Source organism: Coptis chinensis, chromosome 2 (genome assembly GCF_015680905.1).
Source record: "Coptis chinensis isolate HL-2020 chromosome 2, ASM1568090v1, whole genome shotgun sequence".
Taxonomy (NCBI): domain Eukaryota; kingdom Viridiplantae; phylum Streptophyta; class Magnoliopsida; order Ranunculales; family Ranunculaceae; genus Coptis; species Coptis chinensis.
In genome coordinates, this window is record NC_141457.1 from 73,584,771 (window position 1) to 73,601,837 (window position 17,067).

General features: G+C 35.8%; 2 protein-coding genes across 5 annotated transcripts; both read right to left on the minus strand.

Annotated features, from left to right (window-relative positions):
- Positions 1–1,897: 1,897 nt before the first annotated feature.
- On the minus strand, positions 1,898–7,545 carry LOC147517725 (receptor-like cytosolic serine/threonine-protein kinase RBK2). 2 transcript variants are annotated; one of them, XM_086589843.1, is made up of 10 exons: positions 7,472–7,545; positions 7,149–7,194; positions 5,084–5,145; positions 4,596–4,973; positions 4,206–4,457; positions 3,966–4,120; positions 3,224–3,303; positions 3,003–3,138; positions 2,761–2,910; positions 1,898–2,481 (listed from the first exon to the last, which is right to left on the minus strand). In XM_086589843.1, the coding sequence occupies exons 2-10, from the start codon at positions 7,178–7,180 to the stop codon at positions 2,308–2,310; spliced, it is 1,419 nt and encodes a 472-aa protein (XP_086445969.1). In that variant the 5' UTR covers positions 7,181–7,194; positions 7,472–7,545; the 3' UTR covers positions 1,898–2,307. The 2 variants fall into 2 exon arrangements, with proteins under 2 accessions (XP_086445969.1, XP_086445968.1); XM_086589842.1 differs by lacking the exon at positions 7,472–7,545 and having other exon boundaries at positions 7,149–7,442.
- Positions 7,546–12,316: 4,771 nt separating this feature from the next.
- Positions 12,317–15,978, minus strand: LOC147517726 (PH-response transcription factor). 3 transcript variants are annotated; one of them, XM_086589848.1, is made up of 9 exons: positions 15,541–15,962; positions 15,394–15,462; positions 15,162–15,218; positions 14,996–15,071; positions 14,728–14,832; positions 14,274–14,534; positions 13,552–13,594; positions 12,692–12,770; positions 12,433–12,599 (listed from the first exon to the last, which is right to left on the minus strand). In XM_086589848.1, exons 1-9 carry the CDS (start codon positions 15,820–15,822, stop codon positions 12,507–12,509), a joined length of 1,065 nt encoding a protein of 354 aa, XP_086445974.1. In that variant the 5' UTR covers positions 15,823–15,962; the 3' UTR covers positions 12,433–12,506. The 3 variants fall into 3 exon arrangements, with proteins under 3 accessions (XP_086445975.1, XP_086445974.1, XP_086445973.1); XM_086589847.1 differs by having other exon boundaries at positions 14,728–14,892; positions 15,541–15,917; XM_086589849.1 differs by lacking the exon at positions 14,728–14,832 and having other exon boundaries at positions 12,317–12,599; positions 15,541–15,978.
- Positions 15,979–17,067: the final 1,089 nt, after the last annotated feature.

A 17,067-nucleotide genomic window follows, 5' to 3' on the forward strand; every position in this document is an offset into this window, starting at 1 on the left:
GCCAATAAATACATCCAACTGATTAATCCGTTTCTCAATCCTCACACATATTCAAATTTTAAATAATTTCAATTTACAAGACAACATTTATGCATGGTTTATTAGGTGTTGACACTTGTTAGTTGATGTCTTTTCAGTCATACCTATTTTTAATTTTCAAACAAGGTTAAATGGGCGCGAAAAAAATGGGGAAGGAGAGTAAAATGGGTCACGTGCCTTTCATGTGCTGTTTTCAGCTGTTGTGGCATATCAAATAGTGATATGACGCCACAACATCAAAAAAAAAATGACATGCTAGTATTTTTTTACTTGAATTTGGCCCATGGTCGTTACATGAAATAAAAATACTGCACTGCAAAAAAAATGACAAAGTACTGCAATGCAAAAAAAAGAAGAAGTAAAGTATCTAAATTGCAAAAAGATGTAAAGTACGTTGTACATTATACCCGTTAAGTGTTTTGAGAAAATAACAGGTGGAACCGATTCATTTAAGTTGACGTTGTACACTTTCCAAAGGAAAGAAAAATGTGGGGACGTAGTAGCAATCATGCAAATTCTCTGAATAATTTAGGGTTGCGGTATTAACACCTCACTTTATGAAATTAACACCCCTTTGACCAATTCAAAGGTATTAGCACCCCTCCATTAATCACATAAAAAACACTCACGACAAGAAGTTACCGCGAGATCCCATATCCTACGGGAAGGTGGTTGCCATGGGCTTTTTTTTTTTTTTTAGTCACCGTAAAAAAAAGTTAGTTGTCGCGAGATGGTTGTGTTCACTAAAATGGAGTCTTTGTTTGTGTTAATTATCAAAACTCTTTTTCATTAATTTGATCACAAGTTTTTCTTATAGCATATGGAAATATTTGCCGCGAGATAGTAAAATTATGCCTGGATTGTACATTTTGTTTGTCATGGTTTTGGTGTTGTTCTTGGAGTGTATAAAGAAGCTTTAAAGAAGAAAATGAGATAATAGTCACCGTAAAAAAAAGTTAGTTGTCGCGAGATGGTTGTGTTCACTAAAATGGAGGCTTTGCTTGTGTTAATTATCAAAATTCTTCTTTATTAATTTGATCACAAGTTTTTCTTATAGCATATGAAAATATTTGTCGCGAGATAGCAAAATTATGTTTAGATTGTACATTTTATTTGTCATAGTTTTGGTGTTGTTCTTGAAGTGTATAAAGAAGCTTTAAAGAAGAAAATAAAGTATTCATATGTCGTGTGTGTTCAATACGCAAAATTTGAAATGGAAAAAAACAAAAAACACAAAAAAAATGTTTCGCGGCAACTGCCTGCCGTGGGATATGGGATCTCGCAGCAACCTGATGTTGTAGATTGTGTGATCTCGCGGCAACTACCTGCCGTGGGATATGGGATCTCACGATAATCCGATGTCGTAGAAGTATGGGTATGTGGGGTGTAAAAAGACATATATGGAATAACCATTATTATTTTACTTTTTGCCAAAAGGATGCCAATCCTATAAAATGGGGTGCCAATAGCGCACTCCATAATTTATAAGTAACTTTTAGCACTAAATGTAGTATAATAGTATAACAACGTTAATTAACTCTAAGGAAATCCAACTTGGAAAATATGAAAAAGAGAAGACTCGAAAAATCCATATCAACGTTACAACAAATTTGCACAAATATTGTGATGAATTAAAAAAATCATCCCTCCTATTTAAACACTAGTATATAACATTATAGCCTGTGCCCACGACACTGTTCCAAATTAGGCCCCAAAATAACCCAACTAACCGAATGATAAAAATCCAGCCTACAAAATAGCTATTATTGACCAAATCAATAATGATTCATTATTTTTTCAAATTAACATTGTAAAGTGCACATTTTCTATAATAACAGCCGGATGGGACTCTGTGGGCTCCACACTAAGCTTTTTTATTATATAGAAATGTCAATAAGTACATATCTAACACCATTGTGATAACATTATCGATCAAGGACGCATGGGCGACAGAACTCTCTGATCTCTATCACATGCTGTATATGCAAATATATTATGTTTGCCTCTGTTTTCGCTTTTACCTTGCTTGTATCCCAAGGTTCACGTGCACATTTATTTGCATATGCAACCTGTGATACACGCACTGACGTGCTATTGCATTTGTGTATCCATAACACAACGGAATACAAATACAAATGGGTTTGTCACACAACTCTAAATATGTAAACTGCATCCAAATTCTATAGCTGGAAGAGTTAAATAAGCAGAGGCAGATCCCAACTGCAGTTTCTCTTTAAAGTTTATCAGTGAATAAATTTGACTACTACTCTACTCAAATTCAAAAGCAACCTGCCTATGTCGATTAAGGTCATTCAGGTTCCTTGTTGAGTTATATTCTTCTGCATCATACAACTCTTCTGAGAAGGTTCTCTGGAGAAATGGCTTTCTGAATCTTTTCACACGCTCCAAGCTGGTCTCATCTCCTCTTAGTAGTTGTACAACCTGAATCAAGGAAAGTATAAATTCGTCCATTTTAGTGTTGTATGCAGGTACATGTTCAGCAAACATTTGCGCACTAAAGTCTTAATTATTGATGAAGAACAGCATACTGATCAAATCAGCTTAACATGGCAAATGTTTAGATTTGAAATGTATGCCTAACGAAAAAATGAAAAATACAACCCTTATTCTGTTGTCATATAAAACAGGATCTCTATGGTCCCTCTCAACACTAGAAAAACCTAACGATTTTCAGTTATAAGTTTCTGAACAAGAACATGCCTGGCTCATTCGAGGACGTAGAATTGAGGAGTGTTGTATGCACAAAGAAGCTGTCAATGCCACACACTCCAGCTCTTGTGGATCATAAGCATCAGCAAGGAAAGGATCTGCAAGCTCCCTGATATTATTCCTCTCGAGCAAAGGCATTGCCTGGAACAAGAAGTAAGTGAAACAATAAAATCTGTAATGACCGCAAGATACAACGGCATGAGGTGTAATAATTTGAAAGGAAACCAACGCACCCACATCACGAGGCTCTGTTCCGTGTTATCCAGAGCTCGGCGTCCAGTAATAAGCTCTAAAAGTAGTACTCCAAAAGCATATATATCAGTTTTCTCGTCTACTATGCCATGCATGGAGTACTCCGGAGCAAGATAGCTGTCATGTGCAACAATGGAAAATATAAGAAGGAAAATTCTATATATGGTTCTCAAAGACAACAAATGTCATCCAGCTTACAGACCCAAATGTGCCTTCAAATTTTGATACTGTATGGTGAGTCCAATGTTTGGGTAGCCACTTTGAAAGACCAAAATCACAAATCTGGTCAAAATGGAAAAACAATCACTAAAAAAGCCTAATCTCATCGAATGTATTTAGACAAGCATGCATGCATACAAAAAAACGTATTCGTTTTTATTTAGAAGATTCTCATATAACATTTCAAGTATCTTCAATAACCGATGAGCAAAAAGAATAAAATACAGATAAGAAATGAGCTAGTCACATGCAACAAAATGGCAAGCCACGTCATAGAGGATCCTGCAATAGGCCTTTAATTGCTTAGACACAGTCTGTGGCTTCGAACTGGAACATCCTATACAGTTCTTGGAGATGTGACAACATGCAGAATTCGGAAAGATTTGTAGAACAAGGAGAAAATGCATATGGTGATGCTAAGGGATGACGAAGGGGTTGCTTGTGTTTGGGTCTTAGGGTGAACACAATTTTATTTAAACGGCTTCCGGACAGCATACAATATTCTGCATTTATTAACGGATTGGCTACTTAATAGCGTCACCCTTGTTTTGGGTTGCAAGTGTAGTAAGCGAATCTTGAATCTTAATTTTTTGCTTGGATATCTTTGAAATAGCCACGATCTGGCCATGCAGCTATTAATTAGAGGTGCTCTTAGGATTTATTAAATTTTTATAGCAGACATTTTTTTTTTTCCATTTAATCTTTCTCTAGACAAGAAAGTTCACCTGAGGCTCAAATTCTTCGGTAAGTATAATATTAGAAGCTTTTATATCTCGGTGGATGATTCTTCTTTGACAGCCCTCGTGAAGGTAAAGAAGACCCTCAGCTGTTCCTACAGCAACTTTATATCTGATACCCCAGCCCAATTTTCCCTGCAAATCTGAAAGACAGAAACAAGAAAACACTAGTACAAGGTATTGACTGATAAAGAGATGGAAAACATCAAAACAACGTGATGTACAGACCATGAAGTAGAGAAGATAGGTTTCCTTGAGGAGATAATTGAAAAACAAGGTGCATTCCTCCTTCTATCCCATAACCAATCAACTTAGCAATATTAGGATGGTCAGTATGTACTATTATCCCAAGCTCGGACAAAAAATCACCAGTCCTATCTTCTGGGGTTCCTCGATTCAGCTTCTTAACTGCTACATACAGACCATCTTCTAAACAGCCCATGTAAACTTCTGCATAACCGCCCCTTCCGATAACATTATCTGAGGAGAAACAAAAATAAGAATCAAGATAGCAACACAAACTCTTTCTCAAATGGATAAACTCAATTTTCTACAACAATTTGAACTGAAGTTTTAATCCACAGGGGAAGTTCTATGAATTTGAAGCAATTCACAGACCACAATTGAAATTGTTGGTTGCATTTTGGAGCTCAGCAAGTGTGAAATTCGTCCAGGATGACTTGAAACAGAAATCAGCACCAGGGTTATTCAATATTGAGACGGTGTTCTCTCTCATGCTTCTGCTGCTACTTCTTGAGCACTTTGGAACTCTTACAGGAGGGATGCTGGCTAATCTTCTCATCGATCTACTTTTTAAAACACTAAAGAAAGTCCGCCAGTTAGAAGTGGCTTTAGTATTTGGTTGAGCTTCATCATCTGAGGTGCTGGCCTTGGGAGAACTCCTTTCAAAGTCGAAGCCACTCATGCAGTCCTCTAGAACTCCTCTTGGAGAGGACTTGTCCATCTTCTCCTTGTCTGTATCTAAAGCTCTCAAGTCTACACATCAGGAAACCATTAATACTAGTCAGAGGAGAGAGATCAATTATGAATTTATGAAGCCTAGGAAATGAAAAAGAAAAGGAAACTGAAAAAGAGTAGTATTGTACCTTGAGCAGAAACAGAGATGGGAAGATGACAAACTGGTCCTCTTAACTCATTTCCAATTTCACTGAGAAAATAGTTTCATTTTTAGTAGAGAAATTTGTTTTATTTTTTTGTTTTTCCTTTTTTTTGTTGTAGGTTGAAACAGAAGAACACAATAAGTATATCAAACACAAAGAGTGACTGGAAAATTGTGATAAAATACGGGAAAGTATTGGTCTTCGTACTTCACAAAAATTAATGAGGTGATAGAGAATGAATTTACAGTTTTAAGAAGAAGAAGTTCTTTAGTTTGTTATACCTACCTATGACAGACTCCGGTCTATTCACACTTAGAAGCACGGTTGCATGGCATGGAAATGACTTGCGGACGACACTTAATAGGAAAGAGGAAATGGCTCCTAAAACTTTCATGTGACATGGGAAGCAAGAAATTAATGAATGTGAAACATCGAACACTCTTAGCATTTCACGTGATAGAAGAACATGAAATGAATGTGAAACGTCAATGGAAATGTATATATAGATTATAGAATCCATACAAATACAGCAAGGTTAAGGATATGGATGTGTAATATTAAATCAGACTGTTGAATCATACTGAACCCTTTATATATTACATGATCTTATATCCGCATCACTGACTACTTGAAGATTGTCCTTAAAATTAGATGATTTCAGAAATTCATCAGTCTTTGAAACATTTAAAACAATGTTGTACTAGTTATGTAGAGTTTAAGAGCTTAAATAGGAGACAATTTGGTGAAATATTTAAACATGCGATTTGCATCAACAGTTCTTTCAAGAGAGACCGATAAAGGGGAGGAGGAGAGAAGGTTAAACACCAAACTGAGGCTAGGTATGTTCTGCTACATGTCTTTATCTCTTGGTTAATACTTTGCAGTTGACGAGAACGGTTTACCATTCGAATAAAATTAAACATCACTTTCCAGATAATTGTAACGAGTTTGAGACTGAGCCACTTAGCTTGGAAGCTTACCATGCATTAAAGAAAGGCAGTAGAGGATAAGCAAGGCTAAGCTACACATGGAGCAATGGACACGAAAGATACCGTTAATATTATCACTTGCCATAGATGATTTTATTCCTACATTATTCGGAACCTACGGTTATATCCCAAACCAACTAATATCATTCCATGTGGCCTTTATCCCCTAACAAAGCACTGGGGTTCTGCTTTCTGACATCGAGCAGATCTTTCAGAATACAGTAGAAAGTAACTATATAACAGATTACTCAGAACAACCATCAAAAAATTATAACTAAACATGCTTCGAAGAAAACATTGATCTAAAAAGGCTAACAACTTTGAGATTTGTAATTAAATACAACAGCAGATACATGCAAACCGAGAATCAGATTTCCAGTAGGAAAATAAAGGAGATAGTCTATGGACATCACTGAAACAACGACATTAAAACCAGAGAAAACTTAAAACAAGCACTCGGAAACAGAATCGAAATAGTTTCAGCTTCAACCTGGTTTTGAATTACAATCCACTAAATATAACCTAAACTCTCCCTAAAAACAGAAGTATGACAAAGAAATCCTATTAGAGACAAAACTTAACATGAGAAATCAAACACAACCAAAAGAAATTGAAAGAAAACAACAAAAAGAGTAAGTATCAAATTCAACCAAATCATTCCAAGAATCACAAATGAGAAAATCCATGGAGTCCCCATTGTAGAGAAGCCAAAACAAGAGAAACTCAAAGCAACAAAATCAAATATTTCATCTTTAATTATGACCACATGCAATTAGTAAACAGAACTAAAAACTTCCCTAAAGAGCACGAACCTCCAAACAATACCATCAACATTTTTTTTATTAATCTTTGTGCCTACATACCAACCATTAGCGCCTAGAGCAAAAACTAGTCTAAAGACCACAAACATTAAAAAAAAAAATGAACACCCATTGCAAATAAACTAAAACTAGAGAAACCCAAGCCTACAAAACTCACAAAAAACCAAACAGAATCATCAAAATTTCATCTTTAGACATATACATTAGAACCATAAACAAAACTTCAAAACAAAAACATACCATGCAATAATCTCTGATACACCTTGTTCCATTGCTTCTTCTTCTTCTTCAGAAAACAAGAAAAGTTTTGAAGCAAAAGCTAGAAATGAAAAGAGAAGCTCCACATGTTCTTCTCTCAGCTTCAAAAGATTATATCTTTTTTACCACATTACCAGATTTCTCTGCTTAAATACCGGGCTTTTTTTATTTATTTTAAATAAAAATAGCTTCAGTAATAAATGCTAAATAAAGTAAATTTTTATTTTCTTTTTTTCAAAAAAATTTCTTTGTCCTATATATGACAGTTTCTTATGTAAGAGAGGAGGAACTTTTTTCATCCTTACAATGAAGCGTCAGAGTCGTTAACCTCGAAACTTGTGGTTTTTGACACGTGTCGTGCATGTTGAAGTATGGTTTTGAGTGTCTGTTTTTAAAACTTGAGCATGGGAGAAGAACACATTTGTTGGCTCAAGACAGTGAGAGACAAGTCTAGGATGTTCACCATGGATATCAAGATTTTGATGTATTGGATTTATTGGATACCATTTTTCATTGACCCCACAATGCTATTCATACTTTGATTTTTAAGACTTCCCACAATTTTCTTCAACAATAAATTAACCTAGCTTAAACAGAACTGCAAGTCATTTAATTGTTGAGTAATTTGGCAGTCTTTTTTTTTAAAAAAAAAATCAGATTGAGTGATTGACTACTATTTATGTGATAGTGAAATTAAATGAAGTTTCAACTTTCAACATAAAAACTTATACAACTGTCACATAATTTTCAATCACTTTTGCCTATAAAGGCTAGAAGGTCTTGTACTAATTTTTGCAATTGGGGTTGAAATTGAGTAATTTCTATAGGGTAAGTACAAATTGAGTTTTTCTATATTATAAAAAAAAAAGTATTAGTAGCACAGGGTATGGATCATAAATGGAGAATCTCTATACCAATATGGTTTTAGGCTTTCGGTGGCCATTTTTAAGGGCCATATGAGTAATATGAATGTATTCTGGTTTGGGATTCGGCAGGGGATGACTTATAATGGAAATTGTGGTTTGGGATATATTGTAGATGGAGCACATAATCTTGAAATTTGGACTAAAAGATTTTGGCATGCCAAAAGTGTTGTGCATTTAATTAATAAGCTCTTGGCCTCTTGGGTATGCAGTCAGCACATATTCATTTAGAGCATTCCCAATGCAGATGAATATCAAGGGGATGTTCTTCTAAATGGTCAAAAATATTTGCCTAATGCAAATGTGAATATCAAGGTGACTATTTTCCCAAGTTAAAGCGAGAGTGAAACCTTCAACCGAGATAATAGCTGAGTTGGGAACTTCGAACGGGATATTTTATTCCGTCTCGTGTGTTTTTTTCGATTTTTTTTTAAACTTCAGATGAGATTTTCATTCCGTCCGGTGTGTTTTTTCGATTTTTTCATTCAGACGGAATCAAACATCCCATCCGAGAATAATAGTTGCCTTTGCATTAGGCAGCCTCACCTTGCTTTTCACCAAAACGGTGGAAAATAGGAGAAATAGAACTGACGTAAAGGTGAATAAGAGTGGTTTGCATTGGGAATGCTCTTAGGGCTTACAAGTTACAAGGGCTAATAATATATATTCTCAACGTACTTGTTAGATCAAGCTATCATCTGATCATGATTCATCACCTTGTCATTTTACAGTTGGCTGAGACAGTAGTGAAAGTATGAAACTAATGACATTTCAAAAAAATATATGTAGGAAAGTAGTAAAGATAATTTTAAGAGCATCTCTAGGTGGTGGAGGTATACCTTCACGTTTGATGTAAGTATCCGTAGGTAGAGGCAAATATCAATCGCAAATTTGGAGTAGAGTCTACCATGCACGAGATTGATACTGTCTCCCCAAGTTGAAAAGAGTATATATATATATATATATATATATTTTTTTTTTTACTTGCTATTCCGATAGAGGGACTTGGACAGCGTATGTCACAGGTGAAATATCGTGCTATTCTCCGGTACCGTCTTATGATTTCTCTGTACTCTGATAGTGGTCTTTGCCCTATATGCAAAAAGAGTAGATCAGATGTCTATGGGGGCCATGTAGCACATTGTAGACATTTTTCGGGTTTTAAATACCCACATGATCATGTTAGAGACATTTTGTGTGATGCATTTTGGAGGGCTGGAGTACAAGTGATCGAAGAAAGAAACTCCTGTTAACTTTCTCACTGATCTGAATGAGGGTAGATCGACACTTCGGCCTGCGGATGTCTTAATTTATAGTTGGTCTGAGGGAAAACATGCATGTGTTGATATAACTAGAGTTTCTCCGTTGGTAGGGTTGGGGAATGGTGACTTTGCGGTGGGAGAAGCAGCTAAGAGAGTAGCGACAGGGAAAATAGAGAAATATGAGAAAACTTGCAGGGCTAACTAGCATTGTTTCATTCTGTTTAGTTTCGACACTTTTGGTTTTTTGGAAAACAGTCTGTTGAGTTTCTCAAGAGACTTTAGAAAGTTATGAACAATAACGTTATAACATCTGGTTCTAACGAGTTTGTTTTTAGAACGATAGGATTTGCTATTCAGAAAGGACTGGTGGCCCAGCTTGTTGCATGCTTGTTCTAATTTTTTGTAAAATTTGTTATCATTATTAATAAATTTTTTTACTTCAAAAAAAAAAGGGGAGGGGTTCTAAGGACATATTTTATCTTGACACGTAAACAAACTCAAAATCGTTATGACATTTATAAGTTTTGGATTAGGCTAATATTTTGTAGATATGATCTCCTGACTATTCTAAACATTGTCACAAATAATCAATTTTTTTTTAAAATTTGCCAAATATAGTATAAAAAATGGTGAAAATGAACGGTCTATAATTAGCCAAATTTTGTAAATTGTTAACTACATTTAGCAAGTTTGAATTTTTTTGATTTTTTTGATTATTTGTGACAATATTTAGAATAGTTAGGAGATTATATTTACAAAATATTAGCCTAATCCGAAACTTATAAATGCTTTAAAGATTTTGAGTTTGTTTACGTGTCGAGATAAAATATATCTCTAGAACCCCTCCAAAAAAAAAAACCCCCCGCACGACATTTTCACTGTTGCGCTAACATTTGCCTCCACTTAGAGATAGTTTTTCGCGAAATTCCGAATGGTGGAGGCAAATCTAGAGATGCTCTGATGCCAATCACGCTAAATCCACAAATACACCATAAACTATGAAAATAGAGCAGAAAATTAGCTAAAACCAATCATACAAAAAAAAAATTGTTTAGCTCCAGACCTCTAGTACCTCATCAAATTTCACGACAAGAGGTAAGATGGCTTGTAGTGAAATGAAACAGTAAGCCTTTCTTCTATGCTCTAGGCAAGGGAATGCTTATGTGGTAGATCTGTAGATGACAAGAAAAAATCTATCTAAAGGCTGAAGCCAACTTGAAAGAGACCCTAACAAATTAGGAATTCAGATTGCTCATTATGAAGAGAGTCATCAGTATATTCTACAGAGAGGTTTGTGTCCACACTAGCACACTGTTGAACATACACTGGATTAAAAATGATGGATCCTTAAAATTTCACTATCTCAACCTAAATAGACCCATCAATGTGTTTGTTTGCTAGAATATGCTCTATTTATTATCTTTCATTAAATTGCTCAAGAAATCTATGCTTTTTAAAAGCCACATTTATCTATCCATTCTATCGTTCATTTCTTTTAATAGAATTTTATATGAAATTATTTAAATTTATTTTTTTCACATGGCCATCACTAAAGTTTAAAGATGCTATCGCACTATCGCACAGATGCAGCAGACTGTGAAATGTGCATGTACCACATCTTATATACCTATCCTACATTCCTACAACAGTACATCACTCATTATTAAACAACCAATTTTCATTAATTTGACTGAAGCTAGTATTTGTGCAGTGAGCTATCCAATTTTCATTACGTATACTTTGAGATACGAATACGATAGTACAGTCTGCTCACATAGCAAAAACAAAAAGTGAACTATCATATTCCAAAACCAACACTGTCCATCCAAGATTACCTTTAGTGAGGAAGATTTGCCGTGGTGACAAGTTCAATCTCTTTATTTTCACAGGTTTGTTTAATCAATTTTTAAAGAATGGGCAAGTTACTGACTCAATTGAACTTCTATAGTACTGAGTATTGACTCAATTTCTAGCTTTGTAGGTTTCATTTGCATTTGGGCTTTCCTTCATGGGCAGGGCATGGGTCTCGACCATATGTAAGCTTAACTTTGGAAAGAAATCGTTCCAACTTCCAAAGTATATAAGGTTGCCTAATAACAACAGCCACCCGCCCACCTTTGTGCCCATAATACTGCCTTTAGAGCGGTTATGACCCCTCAAAATCAGACTATCAGAGAATACATTGGATTACGCTTAGTAACTTAGTTTGTTTCAAGCTGTATTCATATTGAACTCTTCCTGCTATACAAATTAATTCTGTACTATTAGAATAAAATAACATACAATTAGTTGAGTGTCGGTAGCCACTTGTAGGAAACTGTGTTGCCCATTGCTGGTAATTCTTGTCAGGTGTTTTTGTTAGGTATGAATTTTTGATCAATTCTTTAGTGTCAAAGTCTTGTGGGACAGTTCTTGTTACAAGATTGAGTGACTCGAGGGATTAAGCACTCTGCTGTTGCCCATCTTCGAAGGCCTCACAATTCACAAGTCAATACCAACAGACCAACTACATTTTCATACGTAAACTTCGAAGAAAATGGAAAATGCAAGAGGGCTAGAGGAGCAACTAACAAGTATGTTGCAACAGTCTGTGATGGACTCGAAGTTCATCCTCTGCACTATAATTATGTCTCGAGTCAATACCCGAGGTCTTGACAACATAATAATCAAATTTTACTCCGTCCTGTTAGTGCGATAACCATCGCAAGGTACTGCACAGTAAAATCCAAGTCCAGTTAGGCACGTAATAATTTTGCCAAGCATCAGAGATCAATATAACCAATCACGATGCAGCCGATGCAGCTTAATCGTTTGAGAGGAATGAGCTATAGACAAATTTATATTTTCTATTTTTTTTTCTGGCCTGTGTTTACGTTTTAGATCTTTATAATGCATTTTGAATTTCCTTCTACTTCTTAAGAAAACCACCGAGTCCTGCTCGTTGATCTTGGCACTTTTGCAGTAATTAGATCATAAAAAGTATATGTATGATCTCACTACTTCTTTCTTTCAGTACATTTTCCCAGAGTTTTTTCAATGTTCCAGGACATGGTCACTCTGTTAGGAAGACTAAAAAGCATATAAGAAAAAGATAGGAATTAGTAAGTTGTTGTACACCGAACTAAGAAATGGTACACCGTCATGTGTGAAGCATTTTAATGGACATTACGGGTTATCAGTCCCTCAAATACAACATAAAGGTCTTTATTATCAGGTCCAAAGATCTCATCGGCCTTTCGTAAGGTTTCCTGTAAACATTACACACAGAAGAAACGATCAGATGGATTCCAAGTGGATGAAACAGAACAAGTGAAAAGAAAAAGATGGTCAATTCGTCTACCTCTCTATTTTGCTTGTGGGAGTTCAATTCTTTGACATTGGCTAAAAATGCACCAAACTGCTCGTAAGATAAACGACTCCTGCAGATAAAATGAAATAAAACATCAGACTGTTAACTTTTAATAGATAATCCAGGTAACAGTGTAACACGTGCATGCCCCAGCTGAAGGCATTTCAGTGATTTAACGGCTTCATTACATCATCCATCTTAAATATTTTTAAGTTTTCCTCGATGATCCTTTCCACGCATACATCAACTTGAAGCTTGTTTAAAAGTTGAAGAGACCAGGTTTTTTTTCTTCCTATGACATGGGTAAGGAGCTGGTGATGCTGGGAGTTCATTATAGGTGTGCAATTGTATGCAGAGACACAATTGAAGGCATGGCAGTTTACCATATGTTAACAACTGTTTAATTATGCAGGTGACTGAGACACCGATAGAGTGATAGGAGGAAACTTTTACTGAATGGAGTAGCCAATCAGGGACTTACTGTTGGCATATGTGTGCGATGTGAAGGGTGATGTCCCTGGGACCTTGACCTCAAAGAGTGCTGACAGAATGTGCTAATTTTATCTGTACAAGGACATTGGACTAATTTTTCCGTAGTTATGTACAAGGAGTGCTGAAAAGACTGGCATTTTAGCAAAGGTGAATCTCAGTGTTTGGAGAACACAGTGCAACTGTGCAACACATGCCCCAGTTGATCACTAAATCAATTAGTGTTGCTTGTTCTCTTTTTCAAGCCAACATAGTGCTGCAGTCACTATCTACTTTTTAAGTTCAGATATTAGTTATTTCATAGTTCTTAGCATCCATTGCGATTCTTATATTTCAACAGGATGAAGATCATTAGCATGTACCTTACTTGGCGGAAGAATTCCTTCCCGTCAACTCGAGTTCGACCTTCAGCAAAAAAAGCATTTAAATTAGTCTAGAAACAGAAAGTAATACCAAATCAGCCAGAAATCCAAAACTAGTAGGAGCTGTGCAGCTATATAACCTTGTTTATGGTTCATACTGATAAAAGCTTGTATATGAATCAAGACCTTAACTAAACCATTGACTAGTTTGAGCACGAAATTCAAGGTATAGACATCTTAAAACAGACAGAACAGACGACAAAATGAACTTCCTAACATAAGATTTTCTAATTTGCTTTAAGATATTAAACTTCTCGGTAACCATGTCCTATAATATTTAATTGAACAAAAAAGGAAGTGAAGTCTAAAGAATAATGAAGCTCACTAACTAGTATCTCAATTTTGGCAATGAAAGTTTATCTAAGTGGGAAAATCTTCCTTCAACCAAGGATGCTCCACACTTCATGTAAATTATACAAACTTCATTAAGTTTCCAATCCTCAATTACTATTTACTCTTGAGAATGTATTCATAAAAAATATTCAGTGTAATATCATGGGGATCTGACTGGATTGTATAAAACAAATTGTGACATCACTCGCATCATTACAACTCAAGTTCTACAGCATGTGTATCTATGGATTCCATCCAGAAATCAATTGGGCATTTGGCACTTGGTTATCAGCATGATAAAAAACAAACTTTAAGTTACTTATGCTAACCAGTTTGGGATCCCATGTCAAAAGAACTTGATAGCGAACCGTGTTGACTTGATGGAATAGAAGAAAATCCTGAAGACCTCTCATCAAAGACTCCTCGTGAGTTGGCAAATGAAATTGAATGTCGTCTTGGTGATCCAGGTTTAGACCTTCTCGTTGGAGAACCTGCAGCTGAAAGACTTGGAGGGGAAACTGGAGGAGTTAGCCGTGGTGTGCTACTATAAGATGCTAGCAGGGGACCTTGTGATGTGCCATGTCTATATCCTGCAAAGAAACAATAGTAAGAGACAAATCCATGGGACAAGTCACAGCAGGCAGAATGTTCAATCATTAGAAATTGAGACAGCATAAGACTTACGTCTTTTATATGACTTGAATGAAAGGAAATTTATAAAACAAGGACAAGCAGAAAAACTAGCAGAATGCATATTCTCACACTCATGAAATGCCTACATACCATCTGACTCGGCTGAACCACCGTCCTCTCTAAATGAATTCCCTGTATCTGAGAATTGACTTTGAACTGAAGACAATTTTGAAGGTGGTAATGCAGCAACTTCTTCTGCAGAAACCACGCATATTCTCACTCTCAACGTAATGCACGCCATATGAGAACCGTTAACTACCATCATGGTTCACCCAATAGGTTACAAGGATTTGCTTATGTTTGTAGTATCATACAACTAGTTGTACAGGAGGAAAATTTAAATGGTATCCAAAAATACCTCCAATAGACGAACCAGAGGAGACACTTGGATTGTTTTGTATATGCTTTTTAAGAACTTGAGAAACTCCACCCTGCTGTAGTTCATATATTACAGTACAACTCTAAGTCCTTCCAGCCAATGCAAGTGTTGAGAAGGCAAAAATAAAATAAAATAAAAGACTTACAGCAGTGTCTTCCTCCTCTTGAAGTGATTGAACGAGTGTTTTCCTGAAGATCTCCAACTGCAAATGCAATAAATAGTAAGACTACTTACAAACTATATATTAGTGGGTATCTCTAATTATTTACACTATAAAACTCGTTTTCCAGTTCTGACCTTAAAAAATGTAACAAAAGTGCCCACTCAACGTACATTGCGATGGGCAAAGAAGTAAATTACTACACAACAAAACAAACCTTAGAAACATCACGGTTCAGCTTCTTAACAGTAACAGAAAGCGAAGCATTCTCCTTCAACAATCTCTCCTACACAAAAAAAAAAAATCAACTCAGTACTCAAAACGAGTCAAACACTAAAAAAAAAAAAAAAAAAACAGCCCATACCTTTTCTTCATCAGCATGTGCGAGTTTATCTAAAGTTTCATTAAGAGAAGCATCGAGTGAGTCTATTTGAGATTGTAACTCAGTGAGTTGGTCTTCTTTTTCAGTGAGTTGGGAACGGAGATGAGAAGATTCTGATTCTAGTTTAGATACACGTGTCGCGAGAGCAATGGATGTGATTTTACGTGCTATGTCTAGTTGTTCGAATGGGTCGGATGGGAGAATCGTAAGTACTTCCTCGGGGAGATCGAACTTGTTTGAAACGGATGTTTCTTTTGCTAGCATTTTTTTAAGTTTGGAAGTGTGTGAGAATTAGTGAGTTTGGAGCGAAAAGCGGGGAGTGCGTGTGTGTTGGAGGGAGAAAATGACAAAATTGAAATGTGTGGTGATAATGCCATTATGATTTTTGGAAAATGCTTCGGTCCACAACGATTAGGACCCAAGTGTGTATAAAGCGGCTGAGGACCATATATATATATATATATATTTTAAATTTTTTGAAAATTTTTTGTGTGAAAATGCTGATGTGGATACTAAATATGTGGTCCTAGTTGCTTTGGACGCACTTTGGTCTTAAGTGCTAAGGACCAAAGCTTTACTCTCTTGATTTTGTGATTGGATATGAATATGCGTTTATTATATATATATATATATATATATATATATATATATATATATATTTCAGATTTTAAACTAATAAACAGGAGTACAAAATAACCTACTTGGTCCTCATCCACAATGGCTTGAAGTCTAGCTTCAAGGGGAGGTACAAAATAGTTACAACCATTATAAGATTCTAGAGCTGCCAAGTAATCAGCAACCCTATTACATTCCCGAAATACATGTGTGAATTCTATATGAAGCATCCTAAAAACTACATCTTTAATGGCAGCGTGAAGATCCAAACAATACAAATTAAATGAACCATTTCTTTGCCCAATAAAATATGAATCACATTCAAGGAGTCTGAAACAACTAAGATCTGCCTTTTTGATTTGCAATATCTCACAACCAAGTAACCCATCATAGAAGGCTTTCAGATTTTGATATAAAACAGACCTGGTACCTTCTGAACCTGAGTAAGCAATAAGAACATCTCCATTGTTATCTCAAATGGTGCCTTCAGTTCCAGCATGATCATCTGTCACAGAAACATTAGAATTGAGCTTGACTGTGTCTCCATCAGGCTTGGTCCAGATACAACTGGTAGGAGTACTTTGTCTATAGGTAGCCATGATGCCAAGTCTATCCATAAGGAGTTTAGCATCCTGATTTAGAATCACGTTTGCGTGATGCATACATCTTTCTATTGAAGGCCCACTCCAAAGGAATTTATTACAAATTCTCGTAATCTCATCTAGGACAGAGATGGGGAGAATGAAAGTCCTAGCCTAGTAAACATGGAAAGTCATGGGATACATGCGTTTATTACTTGATGATGATGGTTCAACCAGTTCTACTTGGAGATCATTAAATTTGATTTTGAACTAAAATGAGAGCAACAAAAATAATTAACTATGGCACTACATG

Coding starts and splice junctions, on each gene's coding strand:
- LOC147517725 (XM_086589843.1), bottom strand. CDS start 7,180: ATGGAACAAGGTGTATCAGAGATTATTGCATG. Junction 5,146..7,148: donor GTATCAGAGATTATTGCATG/GTATGTTTTTGT, acceptor CTATTTTCTCAG/TGAAATTGGAAATGAGTTAA. Junction 3,139..3,223: donor AAATTTGAAGGCACATTTGG/GTCTGTAAGCTG, acceptor TGCACATGACAG/CTATCTTGCTCCGGAGTACT.
- LOC147517726 (XM_086589847.1), bottom strand. CDS start 15,822: ATGCTAGCAAAAGAAACATCCGTTTCAAACAAGTTCGATCTCCCCGAG. Junction 14,535..14,727: donor TGGTTCAGCCGAGTCAGATG/GTATGTAGGCAT, acceptor GTTTCTTTGCAG/GATATAGACATGGCACATCA. Junction 12,600..12,691: donor CCCACAAGCAAAATAGAGAG/GTAGACGAATTG, acceptor TAATGTTTACAG/GAAACCTTACGAAAGGCCGA.